At 42.2% G+C, this 20931-nt stretch overlaps 1 protein-coding gene across 1 annotated transcript in view; it reads left to right on the top strand.

Moving 5' to 3' along the window:
- The window catches only part of LOC133613865 (receptor tyrosine-protein kinase erbB-4-like), a 1130743-nt gene that overhangs the window by 594368 nt on the left and 515444 nt on the right, over positions 1 to 20931 (top strand). Inside the window, exon 3 of the mRNA XM_061971723.2 lies at positions 12964 to 13150. Within this exon, the coding sequence (XP_061827707.1) occupies positions 12964 to 13150 (187 nt within the window). The remainder of the gene's footprint in view (positions 1 to 12963; positions 13151 to 20931) is intronic.

Here is a 20931-nt window from a genome sequence, read left to right as displayed (position 1 = left end):
AGATTCCTCTCACATTCGAAACATATACACGTTTAGTTCGTGAGAGACTCTAAATTGTACATATTATTAGGTAAGTGTGTATTGTGTCAAAAGTAGGGATGTTTCAATCAGGGTTTTATGCTGCTGATTCTTATCCCGATCATTTACAAGTGATATCAGTCGATACTAATACCATAACGGATTACACATATTGCCGTATTTTCTGGACTATAGAGTGCACCGGTATATAAACCGCACCCACTAAATTTGTAGAAGAAACAAATATGTTTTCATATATTAGCCACACGGCAGATATATACATTGTGAAATGAGTTATTTACACAAATAATAAAATGTTTATTTACATACCTTAAATTGTTTCCAAACGGTGTCTGTAACATGGCAGTAAAACAGCCGATCAAACAAAACATAAGTCATCGTCATGGACCCACTAGCTGCGCAAGCTGGCTCTCCAATCAGCTAAAGAGACTCAATAACTCCACAGTGACATTTTAGTGAATTTATTGAGGAATTTGCGAAACTGAAACAATACAAAAAGAATGCCATTGTAAGTTAACAATACTAACACAGACATGTGTTAGCATATTAGCTAATGCTAACGATGCGAGCTTCATTACATTGTGATAGCATGAGCAAATATGCACGAAAACACTCCTACAGACATCACTCATGGGACGGTTTAGTAAGTACGAATTGTGTTAGTTATATTGTAAAACTTACAAACGTTGCTTGGAGTGATGAATGAAGAATCCACACGATTAGACCCGCTATGGACGGCTAGAAGACTGAACAGCACTCCGGTTTAAAAAAAAAAAAAAAAGCACTGCTGGTAAATGGTTTGCCATTGCAACTCCTCAAAAAGATGGCTTCATAGCACAAGCACTAAAACACCCTCTCAGTGTTTGTGCTATTTAAAAAAAAAAATTTTAGCAAAGAAAAATCTATAAATTAGCCGCTCCGTTTTATAAGCCGCAGCGTTCAAAGTGTAGGAAAAAAGTAGCAGCTTATAGGGCGGAATTTACGGTAAGTGTAAAATGTTCAATGTATTTATGGTGATTGCTATTGACAGTTTAACATCATTTGAACTAGTTCCTTCTTCTCTTTTATTACATACAAGTATGTGATCAAAACAAAGTCTATAGTAGTTTTTGTTTAGTTATTGTGTACTATCTATTAAGTTTTTTTGCCCTCAAAGTCCTCTTCGGTCGAGGGAATTATTTCTAGTTTGTAAACATTACCAATAACAACAACAAAATATTTTGAGAAAAAAAAAATCGACCGATTTACCATAACTAATCATCAAATTATCGATCATATACTAACACTCGCCTTGGTATCGACGCCACCGATTCATGGATGGACCGCCTTCCATGGTGTGTATTTCTGGCTGCAACAATGCTGACACACCAATAGTTAGATTATCCTCGCTTTAATGTCCAAAATGTGACACATTCTAAAAATGCTATTACAAAAAAACATAAAGTGGAATAAAAGAGAAAACATCTGAAATGTAATTAGAAGAAGTTGTAATTTTGACTTTAATCACACAAAGCTGCCTTTTTTACTCTCATTGCTCAAAAAATAATAATGAATCAAAGTTATTATGAATTATTGACCTATTTAAGGCTCCCAATATGAAATATGTGGGGTAAATATGGCATATTGTGTGTTTTGGGGGGTTTTATTAGGCAAAGAAGGGCATACAACATAAATAAAAACAAATTAAAACTTTGTATTGACAGATCTAAAGTTGATCTACAGATTTCAGCGTTTAAATTTTTTTAAATATATGACTTATTTAACATTTTTTTCGAATGAGATCCTTCTGGGTCCCCAGGACCAAACTTGAGAGGAGCCCTAAAGGCTTAAAAATATATATTTTGTGGTGGTTTTGACAATCAAAAATATCAAAATAGCCCCCGCATGCTTTGATTTTTCAGTGAGCGGCCCTCAGTGGAAAATGTTTGGACAGCCCTGCTTTATACTCTTATCAATCTACTTATGTATGTATTAATCTACAACATGGTTGCGTCTACATTTCTTAAACGTTTACAAAGCACTTTCTTTTTGGTGTTGTTCAAAGCTAGTTTAGCAATAAGCTTAGCTATTAGCATGCCTGCTCCTGGCTTGCTCTCATTGTGTCACATGTTTAGCCTCGTCCTCCAGTGATAACATTACATCATAATGATACTTGTGATTCTAATAAATGCAGTTTATTTGCCAATATGGAGCATCTCCACACTGCGTAAGGCGACACATAATTAGTTGCTAACCGCTTGTACATAAAGGGAATTTGCATTTAAAGGCATTAATGTACAAACCCCGTTTCCCTATGAGTTGGGAAATTGTGTTAGATGTAAATATAAACGGAATACAATGATTTGCAAATCCTTTTCAACCCATATTCAGTTGAATATGCTACAAAGACAACATATTTGATGTTCAAACTTATCAACATTTTTTGTTTTGCAAATAATCATTAACTTTAGAATTTGATGCCAGCAACACGTGACAAAGAAGTTGGGAAAGGTGGCAATAAATACTGATAAAGTTGAGGAATGCTCATCAAACACTTATTTGGAACATCCCACAGGTGAACAGCCAAATTGGAAACAGGTGGGTGCCATGATTGGGTATAAAAGTAGATTCCATGAACAAGGATGGGGCGAGGGTCACCACTTTGTCAACAAATGCGTGAGCAAATTGTTGAACAGTTTAGGAAAAACCTTTCTCAACCAGCTATTGCAAGGAATTTAGGGATTTCACCATCTACGGTCCGTGATATCATCAAAGGATTCAGAGAATTTGGAGAAATCACTGCACGTAGCAGCTAAGCCCGTGACTTTCGATCCCTCAGGCTGTACTGCATCAACAAGCGACATCAGTGTGTAAATGATATCACCACATGGGCTCAGGAACACTTCAGAAACCCACTGTCAGTAACTACAGTTGGTCGCTACACGTGTAAGTGCAAGTTAAAACTCTCCTATGCAAGGAGAAAACCGTTTATCAACAGCACCCAGAAACGCCGTCGGCTTTGCTGGACCTGAGCTCATCTAAGATGGACTGATACAAAGTGGGAAAGTATTCTGTGGTCTGACGAGTCCACATTTCAAATTGTTTTTGGAAACTGTGGACGTCGTGTCCTCCGGACCAAAGAGGAAAAGAAGCATCCGGATTGTTATAGGCGCAAAGTTGAAAAGCCAGCATCTGTGATGGAATGGGGGTGTATTAGTGCCCAAGACATGGGTAACTTACACATCTGTGAAGGTGCCATTAATGCTGAAAGGTACATACAGGTTTTGGAGCAACATATGTTGCCATCCAAGCAACGTTACCATGGACACCCCTGCTTATTTCAGCAAGACAATGCCAAGCCACGTGTTACATCAACGTGGCTTCATCGTAAAAGAGTGCGGGTACTAGACTGGCCTGCCTGTAGTCCAGACCTGTCTCCCATTAAAAATGTGTGGCGCATTATGAAGCCTAAAATACCACAGCGGAGACCCCCGTACTGTTGAACAACTTAAGCTGTACATCAAGCAAGAATGGGAAAGAATTCCACCTGAGAAGCTTAAAAAAATGTGTCTCCTCAGTTCCCAAACGTTTACTGAGTGTTGTTAAAAGGAAAGGCCATGTAACACAGTGGTGAACATGCCCTTTCCCAACTACTTTGGCACGTGTTGCAGCCATGAAATTCTAAGTTAATTATTATTTGCAAAAAAACAATAAAGTTTATGAGTTTGAACATCAAATATCTTGGCTTTGTAGTGCATTCAATCGAATATGGGTTGAAAAGGATTTGCAAATCATTGTATTCCGTTTATATTTACATCTAACACAATTTCCCAACTCATATGGAGACGGGGTTTGTAGTATCAATAATGATATTGATCCATGGAAAAGTAGTTTGTTAGTTTGTCTAGTGCTCTGTGAATGATTGGTGACCAGTCCATGGTGGACCCTACCTCTCACCTGAAGTCAGCCAGTATAGGTGTCATCTCTGTGACCCTAACGAGGACAAGCGCTACAGAAAATAGCGTAAAAAAACAAAGTTATGTACAGTTTTTGGTGTAGAAAAGTTCCGTGCACGCAGATGTTTTTTTTTATGAGACAAAGTTGAACTAGAAATGAGAACCATGAAGGCTCATGCCACGTCATCGCGGAGTTGAGTATTTTCCCAAATGATAGTTGCAGTGAACACGCCTGCCAAAGATGCAGCGATCACAAAAGCTGGGCCAAATGAAAATGTCCAATTACGGTGTGAGCGGGCAGAATGCCACGCTAAGTCTGTTAACCTACACAAGGTTCAAGCACGATGAGGGCAAACAGTCCAGAAAGGGACTTGGCAAAGGTTCAAACCAGGGATGAGTCCAAAAATCAGCCAGAAGGAATATCACAGGTGGCTAAAACTTCACAAAGAAATAATGAAAGAGGACTGTCTAGACACATCCAATAATGAAAAATGAATCGTTGCTATTGTAGAAATTGTAAAGAGGAAATAATTGGCTTTAACAAGGACTTATTGACACTTTGGAGGCCCAGACAACTCAAAGACCGGGAAAAATGACAACACAACAAAAACCACAATAATACTGTTCCAGAAAAATCAGGTTGCCTGGAGGCCACGTCCGGTTGTGCACGATGCACGGGCTCAAGCACTTGGTGGGTAAACAAGCAGTCAAGCAGCACCCGGGGCATGCCGTGTCAAACTGCCTCGAGGTCATGTTGCAACTGCCTATGCCAAGAAAGCAAGTGTAGCGGTCGTGTGGTTGGTAACTTGTTATTGTTGATGTTAAACATCAATTATAGTTGGTAACTTGTTATTGTTGATGTTAAACATCAATTATAGTTGGTAACTTGTTAATGTCGATGTTAAACATCAATTATAGTTGGTAACTTGTTAATGTCGATGTTAAACATCAATTATAGTTTGTAACTAGTTATTGTCGATATTAAACATCAATTACAGTTGGTAACTCGTTATTGTCGATGTTAAACATCAATTATAGTTGGTAACTTGTTATTGTCGATGTTAAACATCAATTATAGTTGGTAACTTGTTATTGTAGATGTTAACCATCAATTATAGTTGGTAAATAGTTATTGTCGATGTTAAACATCAATTATAGTTGGTAACTTGTTATTGTCGATGTTATACATCGATTATAGTTGGTAACTTGTTATTGTTGATGTTATACATCGATTATAGTTGGTAACTTGTTAATGTCGATGTTAAACATAAATTTTAGTTGATAACTTGTTATTGTTGATGTTAAACATCAATTATAGTTGGTAACTTGTTATTGTCGATGTTAAACATCAATTATAGTTGGTAACTTGTTATTGTCGATGTTATACACCGATTATAGTTGGTAACTTGTTATTGTTGATGTTATACATCGATTATAGTTGGTAACTTGTTAATGTATATGTTAAACATTAATTATAGTTGGTAACTTGTTATTGTCGATGTTATACATCAATTATAGTTGGTAACTTGTTATTGTCGATGTTATACATCAATTATAGTTGGTAACTTGTTATTGTCGATGTTATACATTAATTATAGTTGGTAACTTGTTATTGTCGATGTTAAACATCAATTATAGTTGGTAACTTGTTATTGTCGATGTTATACATCAATTATAGTTGGTAACTTGTTACTGTTGATGTTAAACATCAATTATAGTTGGTAACTTGTTATTGTCGATGTTATACATCAAATATAGTTAGTAACTTGTTATTGTCGATGTTGTACATCAATTATAGTTGGCAACTTGTTATTGTCGATGGTAAACATCAATTATAGTTGGTAACTTGTTATTGTCGATGTTATACATCAATTATAGTTGGTAACTTGTTATTGTTGATGTTATACATCGATTATAGTTGGTAACTTGTTAATGTCGATGTTAAACATCAGTTATAGTTGGTAACTTGTTATTGTCGATGTTAAACATCAATTATAGTTGGTAGCTTGTTATTGTCGATGGTAAACATCAATTATAGTTGGTAACTTGTTATTGTCGATGTTGACCATCAATTATAGTTGGTAACTTGCTATTGTCGATGTTATACATCAATTATAGTTGGTAACTTGTTAATGTCGATGTTAAACATCAATTATAGTTGGTAACTTGTTATTGTCGATGTTATACATCAATTATAGTTGGTAACTTGTTACTGTTGATGTTAAACATCAATTATAGTTGGTAACTTGTTATTGTCGATGTTGACCATCAATTATAGTTGGTAACTTGCTATTGTCGATGTTATACATCAATTATAGTTGGTAACTTGTTAATGTCGATGTTAAACATCAATTATAGTTGGTAACTTGTTATTGTTGATGTTATACATCAATTATAGTTGGTAACTTGTTACTGTTGATGTTAAACATCAATTATAGTTGGTAACTTGTTATTGTTGATGTAATACATCAATTATAGTTGGTAACTTGTTACTGTTGATGTTAAACATCAATTATAGTTGGTAACTTGTTATTGTCGATGTTATACATCAATTATAGTTGGTAACTTGTTATTGTCGATGTTATACATTAATTATAGTTGGTAACTTGTTATTGTCGATGTTAAACATCAATTATAGTTGGTAACTTGTTATTGTCGATGTTATACATCAATTATAGTTGGTAACTTGTTACTGTTGATGTTAAACATCAATTATAGTTGGTAACTTGTTATTGTCGATGTTATACATCAAATATAGTTAGTAACTTGTTATTGTCGATGTTGTACATCAATTATAGTTGGTAACTTGTTATTGTCGATGTTATACATCAATTATAGTTGTTAACTTGTTATTGTTGATGTTAAACATCGATTATAGTTGGTAACTTGTTAATGTCGATGTTAAACATCGATTATAGTTGGTAACTTGTTATTGTTGATGTTATACATCGATTATAGTTGGTAACTTGTTATTGTCGATGTTATACATCAATTATAGTTGGTAACTTGTTATTGTCGATGTTAAACATCAATTACAGTTGGCAACTTGATATTGTCGATGTTATACATCAAATATAGTTAGTAACTTGTTATTGTCGATGTTGTACATCAATTATAGTTGGTAACTTGTTATTGTTGATGGTAAACATTAATTATAGTTGGTAACTTGTTATTGTCGATGTTGACCATCAATTATAGTTGGTAAATTGTTATAGTCCATGTTAAACATCAATTATAATTTGTAACTAGTTATTGTCGATGTTAAACATCAATTATAGTTGGTAAACAATTATTGGCGATCTTAAACATCAATTATAGTTGGTAACTTGTTATTGTCGATGTTATACATCAATTATAGTTGGTAACTAGTTATTGTCGATATTAAACATCAATTATAGTTGGTAACTCGTTATTGTCGATGTTAAACATCAATTATAGTTGGTAACTTGTTATTGTCGATGTTAACCATCAATTATAGTTGGTAAACAATTATTGGCGATGTTAAACATCAATTATAGTTGGTAAATTGTTATAGTCCATGTTAAACATCAATTATAGTTTGTAACTAGTTATTGTCGATGTTAAACATCAATTATAGTTGGTAAACAATTATTGGCGATGTTAAACATCAATTATAGTTGGTAAATTGTTATAGTCCATGTTAAACATCAATTATAGTTTGTAACTAGTTATTGTCGATGTTAAACATCAATTATAGTTGGTAAACAATTATTGGCGATGTTAAACATCAATTATAGTTGGTAAATTGTTATATCCATCCATCCATCCATCTTCTTCCGCTTATCCGAGGTCGGGACGCGGGGGCAGCAGCCTAAGCAGGGAAGCCCAGACTTCCCTCTCCCCAGCCACTTCGTCCAGCTCCTCCCGGGGGATCCCGAGGCGTTCCCAGGCCAGCCGGGAGACATAGTCTTCCCAACGTGTCCTGGGTCTTCCTCGTGGCCTCCTACCGGTCGGACATGCCCTAAACACCTCCTTAGGGAGGCGCTCGGGTGGCATCCTGACCAGATGCCCGAACCACCTCATCTGGCTCCTCTCGATGTGGAGGAGCAGCGGCTTTACTTTGAGCTCCCCCCGGATGACAGAGCTTCTCACCCTATCTCTAAGGGAGAGCCCCGCCACCCGGCGGAGGAAACTCATTTCGGCCGCTTGTACCCGTGATCTTGTCCTTTCGGTCATAACCCAAAGCTCATGACCATAGGTGAGGATGGGAACGTAGATCGACCGGTAAATTGAGAGCTTTGCCTTCCGGCTCAGCTCCTTCTTCACCACAACGGATCGATACAGCGTCCGCATTACTGAAGACGCCGCACCGATCCGCCTGTCGATCTCACGATCCACTCTTCCCTCACTCGTGAACAAGACTCCGAGGTACTTGAACTCCTCCACTTGGGGCAAGATCTCCTCCCCAACCCGGAGATGGCACTCCACCCTTTTCCGGGCGAGAACCATGGACTCGGACTTGGAGGTGCTGATTCTCATCCCAGTCGCTTCACACTCAGCTGCGAACCGATCCAGTGAGAGCTGAAGATCCTGGCCAGATGAAGCCATCAGGACCAAATCATCTGCAAAAAGCAGAGACCTAATCCTGCAGCCACCAAACCGGATCCCCTCAACGCCTTGACTGCGCCTAGAAATTCTGTCCATAAAAGTTATGAACAGAATCGGTGACAAAGGGCAGCCTTGGCGGAGTCCAACCCTCACCGGAAACGCGTCCGACTTACTGCCGGCAATGCGAACCAAGCTCTGACACTGATCATACAGGGAGCGGACCGCCACAATCAGACAGTCCGAAACCCCATACTCTCTGAGCACTCCCCACAGGACTTCCCGAGGGACACGGTCGAATGCCTTCTCCAAGTCCACAAAGCACATGTAGACTGGTTGGGCAAACTCCCATGCACCCTCAAGGACCCTGCCGAGAGTATAGAGCTGGTCCACAGTTCCACGACCAGGACGAAAACCACACTGTTTCTCCTGAATCCGAGGTTCAACTATCCGGCGTAGCCTCCTCTCCAGTACACCTGAATAGACCTTACCGGGAAGGCTGAGGAGTGTGATCCCACGATAGTTAGAACACACCCTCCGGTTCCCCTTTTTAAAGAGAGGAACCACCACCCCGGTCTGCCAATCCAGAGGTACTGCCCCCGATGTCCACGCGATGCTGCAGAGTCTTGTCAACCAAGACAGCCCCACAGCATCCAGAGCCTTAAGGAACTCCGGGCGGATCTCATCCACCCCCGGGGCCTTGCCACCGAGGAGCTTTTTAACTACCTCAGCAACCTCAGCCCCAGAAATAGGAGAGCCCACCACAGATGCCCCAGGCACTGCTTCCTCATAGGAAGACGTGTAGGTGGGATTGAGGAGGTCTTCGAAGTATTCCCTCCACCGATCCACCACTTCCGCAGTCGAGGTCAGCAGAACACCATCCGCACCATACACGGTGTTGGTAGTGCACTGCTTCCCCTTCCTGAGGCGGCGGATGGTGGTCCAGAATCGCTTCGAAGCCGTCCGGAAGTCGTTTTCCATGGCTTCCCCGAACTCCTCCCATGTCCGAGTTTTTGCCTCCGCAACCGCTGAAGCCGCACACCGCTTGGCCTGTCGGTACCTGTCCGCTGCCTCAGGAGTCCCATGAGCCAAAAGAACCCGATAGGACTCCTTCTTCAGCTTGACGGCATCCCTCACCGCCGGTGTCCACCAACGGGTTCTAGGATTACCGCCACGACAGGCACCAACTACCTTGCGGCCACAGCTCCAATCAGCCGCCTCGACAATAGAGGTGCGGAACATGGTCCACTCGGACTCAATGTCCAGCACCTCCCTCGTGACATGTTCAAAGTTCTTCCGGAGGTGGGAATTGAAACTCTCTCTGACAGGAGACTCTGCCAGACGTTCCCAGCAAACCCTCACAATGCGTTTGGGCCTGCCAGGTCTGTCCGGCATCCTCCCCCACCATCGCAGCCAACTCACCACCAGGTGGTGATCGGTAGAAAGCTCCGCCCCTCTCTTCACCCGAGTGTCCAAAACATGAGGCCGCAAATCCGATGACACAACTACAAAGTCGATCATAGAACTGCGGCCTAGGGTGTCCTGGTGCCAAGTGCACATATGGACACCCTTATGCTTGAACATGGTGTTCGTTATGGACAATCCGTGACGGGCACAAAAGTCCAATAACAAAACACCACTTGGGTTCAGATCCGGGCGGCCATTCTTCCCAATCACGCCTCTCCAGGTTTCACTGTCTTTGCCAATATGAGCGTTGAAGTCCCCCAGTAGAACGAGGGAATCACCCGGGGGAGCACTCCCAAGTACTCCCTCGAGTGAATCCAAAAAGGGTGGGTACTCTGAGCTGCGGTTTGGCGCGTAAGCGCAAACAACAGTCAGGACCCGTCCCCCCACCCGAAGGCGGAGGGAAGCTACCCTCTCGTCCACCGGGTTGAACTCCAACATGCAGGCTCTGAGCCGGGGGGCAACAAGAATTGCCACCCCAGCCCGTCGCCTCTCACTGCTGGCAACGCCAGAGTGGAAGAGAGTCCAGCCCCTCTCAAGAGAACTGGTTCCAGAGCCCTTCCTGTGCGTCGAGGTGAGTCCAACTATATCCAACCGGAACTTCTCTACCTCGCGCACTAGCTCAGGCTCCTTCCCCCCCAGCGAGGTGACGTTCCACGTCCCAAGAGCTAGCTTCTGTAGACGAGGATCGGACCGCCAAGTGCCCTGCCTTCGGCTACCGCCCAGCTCACATTGCACCCGACCTCTATGGCCCCTGCTATGGGTGGTGAGCCCATTGGAGGGGGGACCCACGTTGCCTCTTCGGGCTGTGCCCGGCCGGGCCCCATGGGGACAGGCCCGGCCACCAGGCGCTCGCCATCGTGCCCCAACTCCGGGCCTGGCTCCGGAGGGGGGCCCCGGTGACCCGCGTCCGGGCGAGGGAAATCTGAGTCTCGGTTCTTGCATTTCCATAGAAGTCTTCGAGCTGCTCTTTGTCTGATCCCTCACCTAGGACCTGTTTGTCTTGGGAGACCCTACCAGGGGGCATGGAAGCCCCCGGACAACATAGCTCCTAGGATCATTGGGACACGCAAACTCCTCTACCACGTTAAGGTGGCAGCTCAGAGAGGAGGTAAATTGTTATAGTCCATGTTAAACATCAATTATAGTTGGTAACTCGTTATTGTCGATGTTAAACATCAAGTATAGTTTGTAACTTGTTATTGTCGATGTTAATCATCAATTATAGTTGGTAAATAGTTATTGTCCATGTTAAACATCAATTATAGTTGGTATCTTGTTATTCGACTGTGTGGTGTTACAGTTCCGCCCAGGACTCTAACCGGCATTAGACCTAAAATCCCGGGCTATCAACCCGCTGTTGAGGTTGTCAGGGAGTGTGGTTTACCAACATACGCATGGCCCAGCCACACAGGCTGTTCTTTGATACACAAATATGCCTGATAGAGGAGTCCGTTTTCAAAATGCGCGAGCTCGTGGCTATTTTACGTAGGCTTTGCCATATATTTGCTACCGATTAACATTTTTCACAGTAATTTCAACACCTCCAAATTTGGTAATGAAAACTACAACTAAGGTGCAGGTTACAGTCAAACCGCTTGTGTGTAATAAGTACAATACTTACAGTATTAACACTTTTACGGCGTAATAAAAGACTAGAGTTAGCGTCATGGCAAAGACTACTTCCTGACGAGACAACACACTGTTGACAATATGTTCATGCCATTTAACGTCTTGGAATTGCAAAGTTACAATGCATGTACATAATACTTGTGAAATAAACATTGCATGCACATAATACTTGTATAATACTTGTATAATACTTGTGAAAAATCAATGCATGTACAAACCCTAAAACCAGTGAAGTTAGCACGTTGTGTAAATGGTAAATAAAAACAGAATACAATGATTTGCAAATCCTTTTCAACTTATATTCAATTGAATAGACTGCAAAGACAAGATGCTTAACGTTTGAACTGGAAAACTTAATTTTCAAATATTAGTTCATTTGGAATTTGATGCCTGCAACATGTTTCAAAAAAGCTGGAACAAGTGGCAAAAAGACTGAGAAAGTTGAGGAATGCTCATCAAACACTTATTTGGAACATCCCACAGGTGAACGGGCTAATTGGGAACAGGTGGGTGCCATGATTGGGTATAAAAGCAGCTTCAATGAAATGCGCAGTCATTCACAAAGAAGGATGGGCCGAGGGTCACCACTTTGTCAACAAATGCCTGAGCAAGTTGTGTAAGAACAACATTTCTCAACAAGCTATTGCAAGGAATTTAGGGATTTCACCATCTATGGTCCGTAATATCATCAAAAGGTCCACAGAATCTGGAGTAATCACTGCACGTAAGCAGCAAGGCTGAAAACCAACATTGAATGCCCGTGACCTTCGATCCCTCAGGTGGTACTGCATCAAAAAGCGACATCAGTGTGTAAAGGATATCACCACATGGGCTCAGGAACACTTCAGAAAACCACTGTCAGTAACTACAGTTGGTCGCTACATCTGTAAGTGCAAGTTAAAACTCTACTGTGCAAAGCAAAAGCCATTTATCAACAACACCCAGAAACGCCGCCGGCTTCGCTGGGCCTGAGCTCATCTAAGATGGACCGATGCAAAGTGGAAAAGTGTTCTGTGGTCTGACAAGTCCACATTTCAAATTGTTTTTGGAAACTGTGGACGTTGTGTATTCTGGACCAAAGAGGAAAATAACCTCTAAAGTTCAAAATCCAGCATCTGTGATGGTATGGGGGGTGTATTAGTGACCAAAGCATGGGTAACTTACACATTGGGTTCTGTTTTTATTCACAAATTACACACATGGAAACTTCACTGGTTTTGGGTTTTGTATATTTGTACTTGCTGATATTGTTTTGTGAATATAATACATAGTATAATATATATGAGTTTAGCATCCACTAAAATATCCTTCCGTTATTTTGTTGCAGTCTATTCGAGAAGTGACAGGCTACGTGTTGGTGGCTCTCAACCAATTCGACTACTTGCCTCTGGAGAACCTGCGGATCATCCGAGGGACTAAGCTGTACGAGGACCGCTACTCGCTGGCAATCTTCCTCAACTACAGACGCGATGGAAACTTTGGCCTGCGTCAGTTGGGTCTGAGGAACCTCACAGGTGAGTGGCGTTTGTCCGCGTGTGTTAAATGTCTCCCGTACAAACCCACGGGGCTGCGACAGCCAGCCATTCGTTAGCAGCCTGCGACTCTGGTATGCCCATGGGGGTGCATGTGTGGGCGGCTCAGTGTCCTGATGAACAATGGACCTTTTTGTTGCTAGGTTTCTTGTTGGCATTTCCAGCCCAGAAGCCACATTGAAATGAGGCTCTTGACTTGACAAATCGAATGCATTTGTCCCTGCAGGGTGTATGTTAAAAGAACATGTGCCCAACCAATAGTGAGTCAAAAGATTTGATTTACACCACGGGGTTTAGGACTGCATGCAGTGATTAAAACAGTTTAACTGTACTGTATGTATTTTGTCCTCCGATAAACCCACAGTATGAAGCATTTCCCTTATAATTATTTTGAATAAGACCGATACATTAACAATACTCTACTAATGTCAAATTATAATGTCCCGCTATTAGTGACAAATACTGCAAAACTAACTAGGTATTACGTTTTTTTTTTTATCTAATCTGATCTAAAGGGGAACTGCACTTTTTTTTAATTGTCTTCCATTTTATTCAGTCATTCACAATACTTGCATAAGATAAGAACTAGCGATGTCCGATCATGGCTTTTTTGCTGATATCCGACATTCCGATATTGTCCAACTCTTAATTACCGATTCCGATATCAACCGATACCGATATATACAGTCGTGGAATGAACACATTATCATGCCTAATTTTGTTGTGATGCCCCGCTGGATGCATTAAACAATGTAACCAGGTTTTCCAAAATAGATCAACTCAAGTTTTGGAAAAAAATGCCAACATGGCACTGCCATGTTTATTATTAAAGTCACAAAGTGCAATTTTTTTTTTTAACAAGCCTCAAAACAGCAGCTTGGAATTTGGGACATGCTCTCCCTGAGAGAGCATGAGGAGGTTGAGGTGGGGGTGGGGGGTAGGGGGTAGCGGTATATTGTAGAATCTCGGAAGAGTTAGTGCTGCAAGGGGTACTGGGTATTTGTTCTGTTGTGTTTATGTTGTGTTACGGTGCGGATGTTCTCCCGAAATGTGTTTGTCATTCTTGTTTGGTGTGAGTTCACAGTGTGGCGCATATTTGTAACAGTGTTAAAGTTGTTTATACGGCCACCCTCAGTGTGGCCTGTATGGCTGTTGACCAAGTATGCCTTGCATTCACTTGTGTGTGTGAAAAGCCGTAGATATTATGTGATTGGGGCGGCACGCAAAGGCAGTGCCTTTAAGGTTAATTGGCGCTCTGTACTTTTCCCTACGTGTAAACAGCGGCGTTTTAAAAAGTTATAAATCTTACTTTTTGAAACCGATACAGATAATTTTGAAACCGATACCGATAATTTCCGATATTACATTTTAAAGCATTTATTGGCCGATATTATCGGCAGTCCGATATTATCGGACATCTCTAATATTCTTAATTGTACTCTAAAATCCTCCAAAAGCCTCCATCAATGTTTTATATACGCGCTCTAAGTATATATGTAATGTAGTAACATTCATAATAACATGTAATATTTACATATTTCACTCATTTTAAGCATACGGCGGCGTATTAGTTTCACAGACGCACCACGACGTTCACTTTTATTTCAACAACAACAAGACTACTAATCATGGCAGACTTGATGAGAGACAACAAAGACTACTTTGGGACAAATGATGATCCAGAAACTTATATATTTTGAGCCTGAATATAAGGAGGATGATCTACAAGTTTTAGAAGCTGTGTGCTAAAACAGATGCAGCTTTAGTCAAACACTAAGCATCATGTAGCAGTATTGCTAAGCGCTAAACAAGATATACAAACATAATAAAACAATCACTTACTGTACAACGTCTGCTCTCACTGATGGGATGTTTGTATCTTCCAGTTTAGAATTAATCATAATCCTCAAAAAAGTTGTCGCAATTGAGCGTTTTTTATGTTTTTGGATGTCAAAGTTGACCAACTTTTGGGTTTATGTCCACAGCCTTCTACTATCCAGGTGAGAGACATGATTTATCATCTAGAATTAACTTTCACCAACTTCGAGGCGAAGCAGCAGCTCAATATGTCAATACAGCAGCACAAGCTAGTTCGCTCTCTGTGATCACGGCTTAACATAACGATATTGCTTATACGTGGTTAATATATATTTTTTACAGGGCTTTTTTGCACAGAATAGTGTACTCCCATTAGCTCAATTATTAACCACCACGTACTTGACGTGTTTTACGACTTAGAGTGCATAAAAAAAGAAAAAAAAAACATGTCTTCTTGTCTTATATAAGGATTGTGAATGATAAGCATAATTTAAAGAAGAGTAGTTCCCCTTTAAACACATTACTAAATAATATAATCAGGGTAGATCTCATGTAACGTTCCTGTTGCAGTTGTCTAGGTGAAAAGGGACACATACTGTTACTTAAAAGACGGATACGCCTGTTCAAAAAGCAATTTATTTTATAACCAAAATATTCATGAACTAACGAACTGATCAGCTGTAAGAAAAAGGAGCAGCAGTATTTCCAAGCCACATTGTTGCACAGCGTCTGGATCAACCTCCATCCATGCCTTTCATCCTTGTTCCACCCAGCTGTCCAATCCTGAACCAGAAGCCATAAAAATAACAAAAAATGTACAGTAGAACCCCTGGCAGGGGCATACAGTATTAATTATATGTGTGTCCAAACCTTTGGCTATTATTTAAGACACAGTTGTAGGATTTCTAAATGTTTTATGTAGCGATTAATAATATATCAGCAACGCTTCCTGTTTCTGGTCTAACTACTGTAATTTCCGTTCTATAAACCAAATTTTTCCCCCATGCTTTGACTCCTGCACTTTATACAGTGCTGTGGCTAATTTACAGATGTTTTCGGGTTAACGAGCTTCACATTGCCGCCAATAAATTTAGCCTCGTCACATCAGACCAATGAAATTGTTCACATTAAACCAAACGCACTCACTAGGGTTGTCCCGATACCATCATTTTGGTACTGGTACCAGTACCAAAATGTATTTCGGTACTTTTCGATACTTTTCTAAATAAAGGGGACCCACAAAAAATGGCATTTTTGGCTTTATTTTAACCACACATCCTGCGGTACATTAAGCATATGTTTCTTTCTGCAATCCAAGAACAATTTTTGTCAAGAGGTGGACTATGGTGTGTTTGTTTTCCCGAGACGCAAGTAAAGCTGGACTGGTCATGGCGTGAAGGTGAATACATATTTATTTAAAACACTAACAAACTACAAAAAAAGCAAGCAAACAAAAGGTGCGCACAAGGGCGGAAGTACAAAAAACTTGGCTAATGAAACAAAAAGTAGGACAAAGGCAAAACTATGGACGTAAAACTAATAAACACTTACTGTGGCATGGCATGAAGCATGAATAACAAGTGTCAGGAATGTACAGAGCTAGACAGGGGTATGAATCCGGGATTTCGCCAGAACGACGAACTGAAAACAATGAACTTAAATACTACCGACATGATTAACGAAAACAAGTGCGTGACTCAAAATGTGAAACAGGTGCGTGACGTGACAGGTGAAAACTAATGGGTTGCTATGGTGACAAAACAAAACAAAAGTGCACAAAAAGTCCAAAAACAAAACCGAACATGACTAAAACAAAACATGATCACACAGACATGACAGAATCCCCCCTTACGGACAGATCCCAGATGTCCAAGAAAAAAATTAACAATAGGTCATGGGAGGGCGGGAGGGGGACATGGCGGTGGGTCGCCAGCCCAAGTGGCCCCGAATCCACCGAGGCATAGTCATGTGGCGGCGGCGAGTGGAACGCCGCTGCAGCAGGCGAGGTGGGCGACCCGGGACGGGCCACATCCGTGGCCGACTGGGAGGTGGGCGCACTTGGCGTGGCGGGCGACCAGGTAGCGGCCATATCCGTGGCCGACGAGGAGACAGGCGCGTCGTCATCGTGGCAGGCGTGGAAGCTCGGCGTGGCGAGTCAGGCGGCGAAGTTTGGACTGGCGCGTCAGGCGGCGAAGCTCGGCGTGGCGCGTCAGGCGGCGAAGCTCGGCGTGGGTCTTGGTCTTGGCGTGGGTCTTGGTCTTGGTCTTGGCGTGGGTCTTGGTCTTGGTCTAGGCGTGGGTCTTGGTCTTGGTCTTGGCATGGCGGGTCTTGGTGTTGGCATAGCGGGTCTTGGTCTTGGCATGGCGGGTCTTGGTCTTGGCATGGAGGGTCTATGACTGGCGGCACTTGACGTGGGGCTGCGACTGGCGGCACTTGACGTGGAGCTGCGACTGGCGGCACTTGACGTGGAGCTGCGACTGGCGGCACCTGACGTGGAGCTGGTACCGGAGCTTGGCGTCGTGGGTCTTGGCGTGGTGAAGCTACTGGCAGCACTGGAGCTTGGCGTGGAGCTGCTACTGGCAGCACTGGAGCTTGGCGTGGAGCTGCTACTGGTGCTAGCTTTGGTGCAGGTGGAGGTGGCCTAGCTGGGGGTTGCGGCTTGGCAGGCCAAAAGACCGGTGGTGGTGGCCGAACCGGAGGTTGCGACTTAGCAGGCCGTAAGACCGGTGGCGGCGGCCGTGATGGTGGCTGTGGCTTGGCTTGGTGATGCTGAGCCACCCCACCAGCACAGCTCCCGACCCCAGCCCCCCCCCTCAAGGGGCGGATACCAGACGCGCTCCCTGCGGTCTGGAACTCTCTCTCGGGGTGGGCGGAGGGAGGACAGGAGGGGGGCAGAAACTTTCCCTTTAAATTGTCCAAAATGTCTATTTTCTACCAGTGATTTTGTGGGTGAAAAAAAATGTTTGTGTGACTTGGGCGTGACTTGAGTCCTGGGGGGCGGGGCATGAAATTTGGGTGGCTGGGATTGATTAGCTCTAATGTTCAAAATCATGTTTTGGTAGTGCTTTATCATGGTCATGGGATTAGAGTCTTTGTTTGGAGGCGGGTGATCAAAAGAAAAAATATTGAAAAAAAAATCCTGGTCTGTGATGTCATCCTGGGGAAGCCGGGCAGATTGCTGCTTGCTTCCGCCCGGAGGGGGCGGGGCTTGTGGGAGCGGCTTGTCCTGCCGGCTCGCGGAAGCTCTTCCTGACGTCCCTCTCCTTTGGCGGTGCTTCCGTGGCTGGGGAGACGCGTTAGCGTCGTCATGGCACACGGAGCTCATCGGCACCAGTTTGCCGCCAGGACCCCAAATGAGATCGTTGCGCTCCATGGGGGAATAGCGAAGCGTCTCGGCTTCCATGGCGCGGAGGACCTCCCACGTTGCCTCGTCCAAACTGTCCAACTTTCTCGCGGAAAAACTATGTGGCTGGCGAAATCTGTCAAGACGTGTACTATGGTGTGTTTGTTTTCCCGAGATGCAAGTAAAGCTGGACTGGTCATGGCGTGAAGGTGAATACATATTTATTTAAAACACTAACAAACTACAAAAAAAGGAAGCAAACAAAAGGCGCGCACAAGGGCGGAAGTACAAAAGACTTGGCTAATGAAACAAAAACTAGGACAAAGGCAAAACTATGGACGTAAAACTAATAAACACTTACTGTGGCATGGCATGAAGCATGAATAACAAGTGTCAGGAATGTGCAGAGCTAGACAGGGGTATGAATCCGGGATTTCGCCAGAACGACGAACTGAAAACAATGAACTTAAATACTACCGACATGATTAACGAAAAGAGGTGCGTGACTCAAAACGTGAAACAGGTGCGTGACGTGACAGGTGAAAACTAATGGGTTGCTATGGTGACAAAACAAAATAAAAGTGCACAAAAAGTCCAAAAACAAAACCGAACATGACTAAAACAAAACATGATCACACACACATGACAATTTTGTCCTTAAATAAAATAGTGAACATACTAGACAACTTGTCTTTTAGAAGTAAGTAAACAAACAAAGCCTCCTAATTAGTCTGCTGACCTATGCAGAAACATATTGTGTCATTTATCATTCTATTATTTTGTCAACATTATGAGGGACAAACTGTAAAAATATATTATTAATCCACATGTTCATTTACTGTTAATGTCTGCTTATGTTTTGTTTTAACATGTTCTATCTACACTTCTTTGATACTTTACATTAGTTTTGGATGATACCACAAATGTAGGTATCGATCCGATACCAAGTAGTTACAGGATCATACATTGGTCATATTCAAAGTCCTCATGTGTCCAGGGACACTTTATATACATAAAATGAATTTTAAAAAAAGGAAAAAAGTTTTTGTGAAGATGCAATCATAGTAGTATCGTCTAGATACTACTATGATATCCGTCAGTCTACCCCAGGGCAGCTGTGGCTATGAAAGTAGCTTACCACCACCAGGTGTGAATGATTGATGGGTTCTACATGTAAAGCGACTTTGGGTACTTAGAAAAGCGCTATATAAATCCCAGTTATTATTATTGTTATTAGATACGCTCTTGTACTTGGTATCAGTACAGTGGCTGTCAGTTGTAGATCCACCCATGTCATTTGTTTACATTCAGGAACGGCGCCATTAGTGGTGACACCGGTGAGCAATTGTATCCTCCTACAGTGTGTAGTGAAGTATGTTTAGCTATTCCTCGTCCTGCAGGGATGATACTTGTAAGAAACTTACTTTATTTGTCGCCATGGAGGCCAGGATAAGTGATTTAGAAGTAGCTAAAACATTGCCAACTGCGGATGGATGTTAGCTGCTAGCTAGCTAGCCATGTCTTAAAGCACCTCTTACTGAGGGCATTCAGTGTTATTGCTTCACCTTTATCTTTACTTTTTCGACGAAAATGCATCCGTTCTCCCTTTTCTGTCTACACACATTGTCTGCCTGTAAGAACTCTGTGATTGTGCGCTGCCGAACATGCTCCTCTGCTCGTAAAACCAAAAAAAATGGGGAACCGGTACTTTTCAAGCAGATTATAGTACCATTTTTGATTCATTAGTACCGTGATAATATACTAGTACCGGAATACCATACAACCCTAGTACTCACACAATCATCCAGTCAGCCATTTAGCGCGTTATGCACTCATCCTAATCAACACTCAACATAATGCACAAGACACAGCCCCAAAGCCAAAGAAAATCGACTCGGTCACTGAAAAAGGAAACAGTGGTGTGGCTTATATGGAAATAATGTATTATTTGGTACGTATTAGCTATAGTGTTCATGTATAACTGCTTCCTTAACCTTACTCACACTGACAATAATTATTAGAGAGAGATGCCCTGGTGTAAGAACATTGGAAATTAAATGAGTGTACTCTTTTAGTGTGCAGTATATCCTAATATGTGGAGCACACCACAGGACTGGCATCGGAAATAAAATCTATATGCTCTTTGGAAATCATGCTTTTTACCAAAGTAAACACTGAACTCTTCCACTGTTGTTGTGGAACTCCGGGATGTGCTTGTGTGTTGTGGACCAACTTGGATTCTTTCTCACATGTCCTTGCGCTAGACTTTGGCAGTTTCTTTTGACCATCACCGTAGGCAACTTTTTTTTTCACTGCCAAGATGGTCCTTTTCAGTGCAATGCCGAGCTGATGTTACCATGCTCAGGGAGCTGAGCCTGGACTCTGCGAGAGGCCACTGTTTGATGCACCATCCATGGCCCCGAGCCATGATGCACAAGGGGAGTTGTGTATCATAGAGTGAATCGGTGTTCCAATTCAGTGTTTTCACATAAAATAGCAATTTACGATAGTTAGACAAATATAATTTACTTTGATCACTTCTGCCAATCAATCAATCAATCAATAAAAGTTGACTTATCCAGCCCTTAATCACAAAAGTCTC

This window comes from Nerophis lumbriciformis, linkage group LG13, assembly GCF_033978685.3.
Source record: "Nerophis lumbriciformis linkage group LG13, RoL_Nlum_v2.1, whole genome shotgun sequence".
NCBI lineage: Eukaryota > Metazoa > Chordata > Actinopteri > Syngnathiformes > Syngnathidae > Nerophis > Nerophis lumbriciformis.
This window is presented reverse-complemented; position numbering and strand designations above follow the sequence as displayed.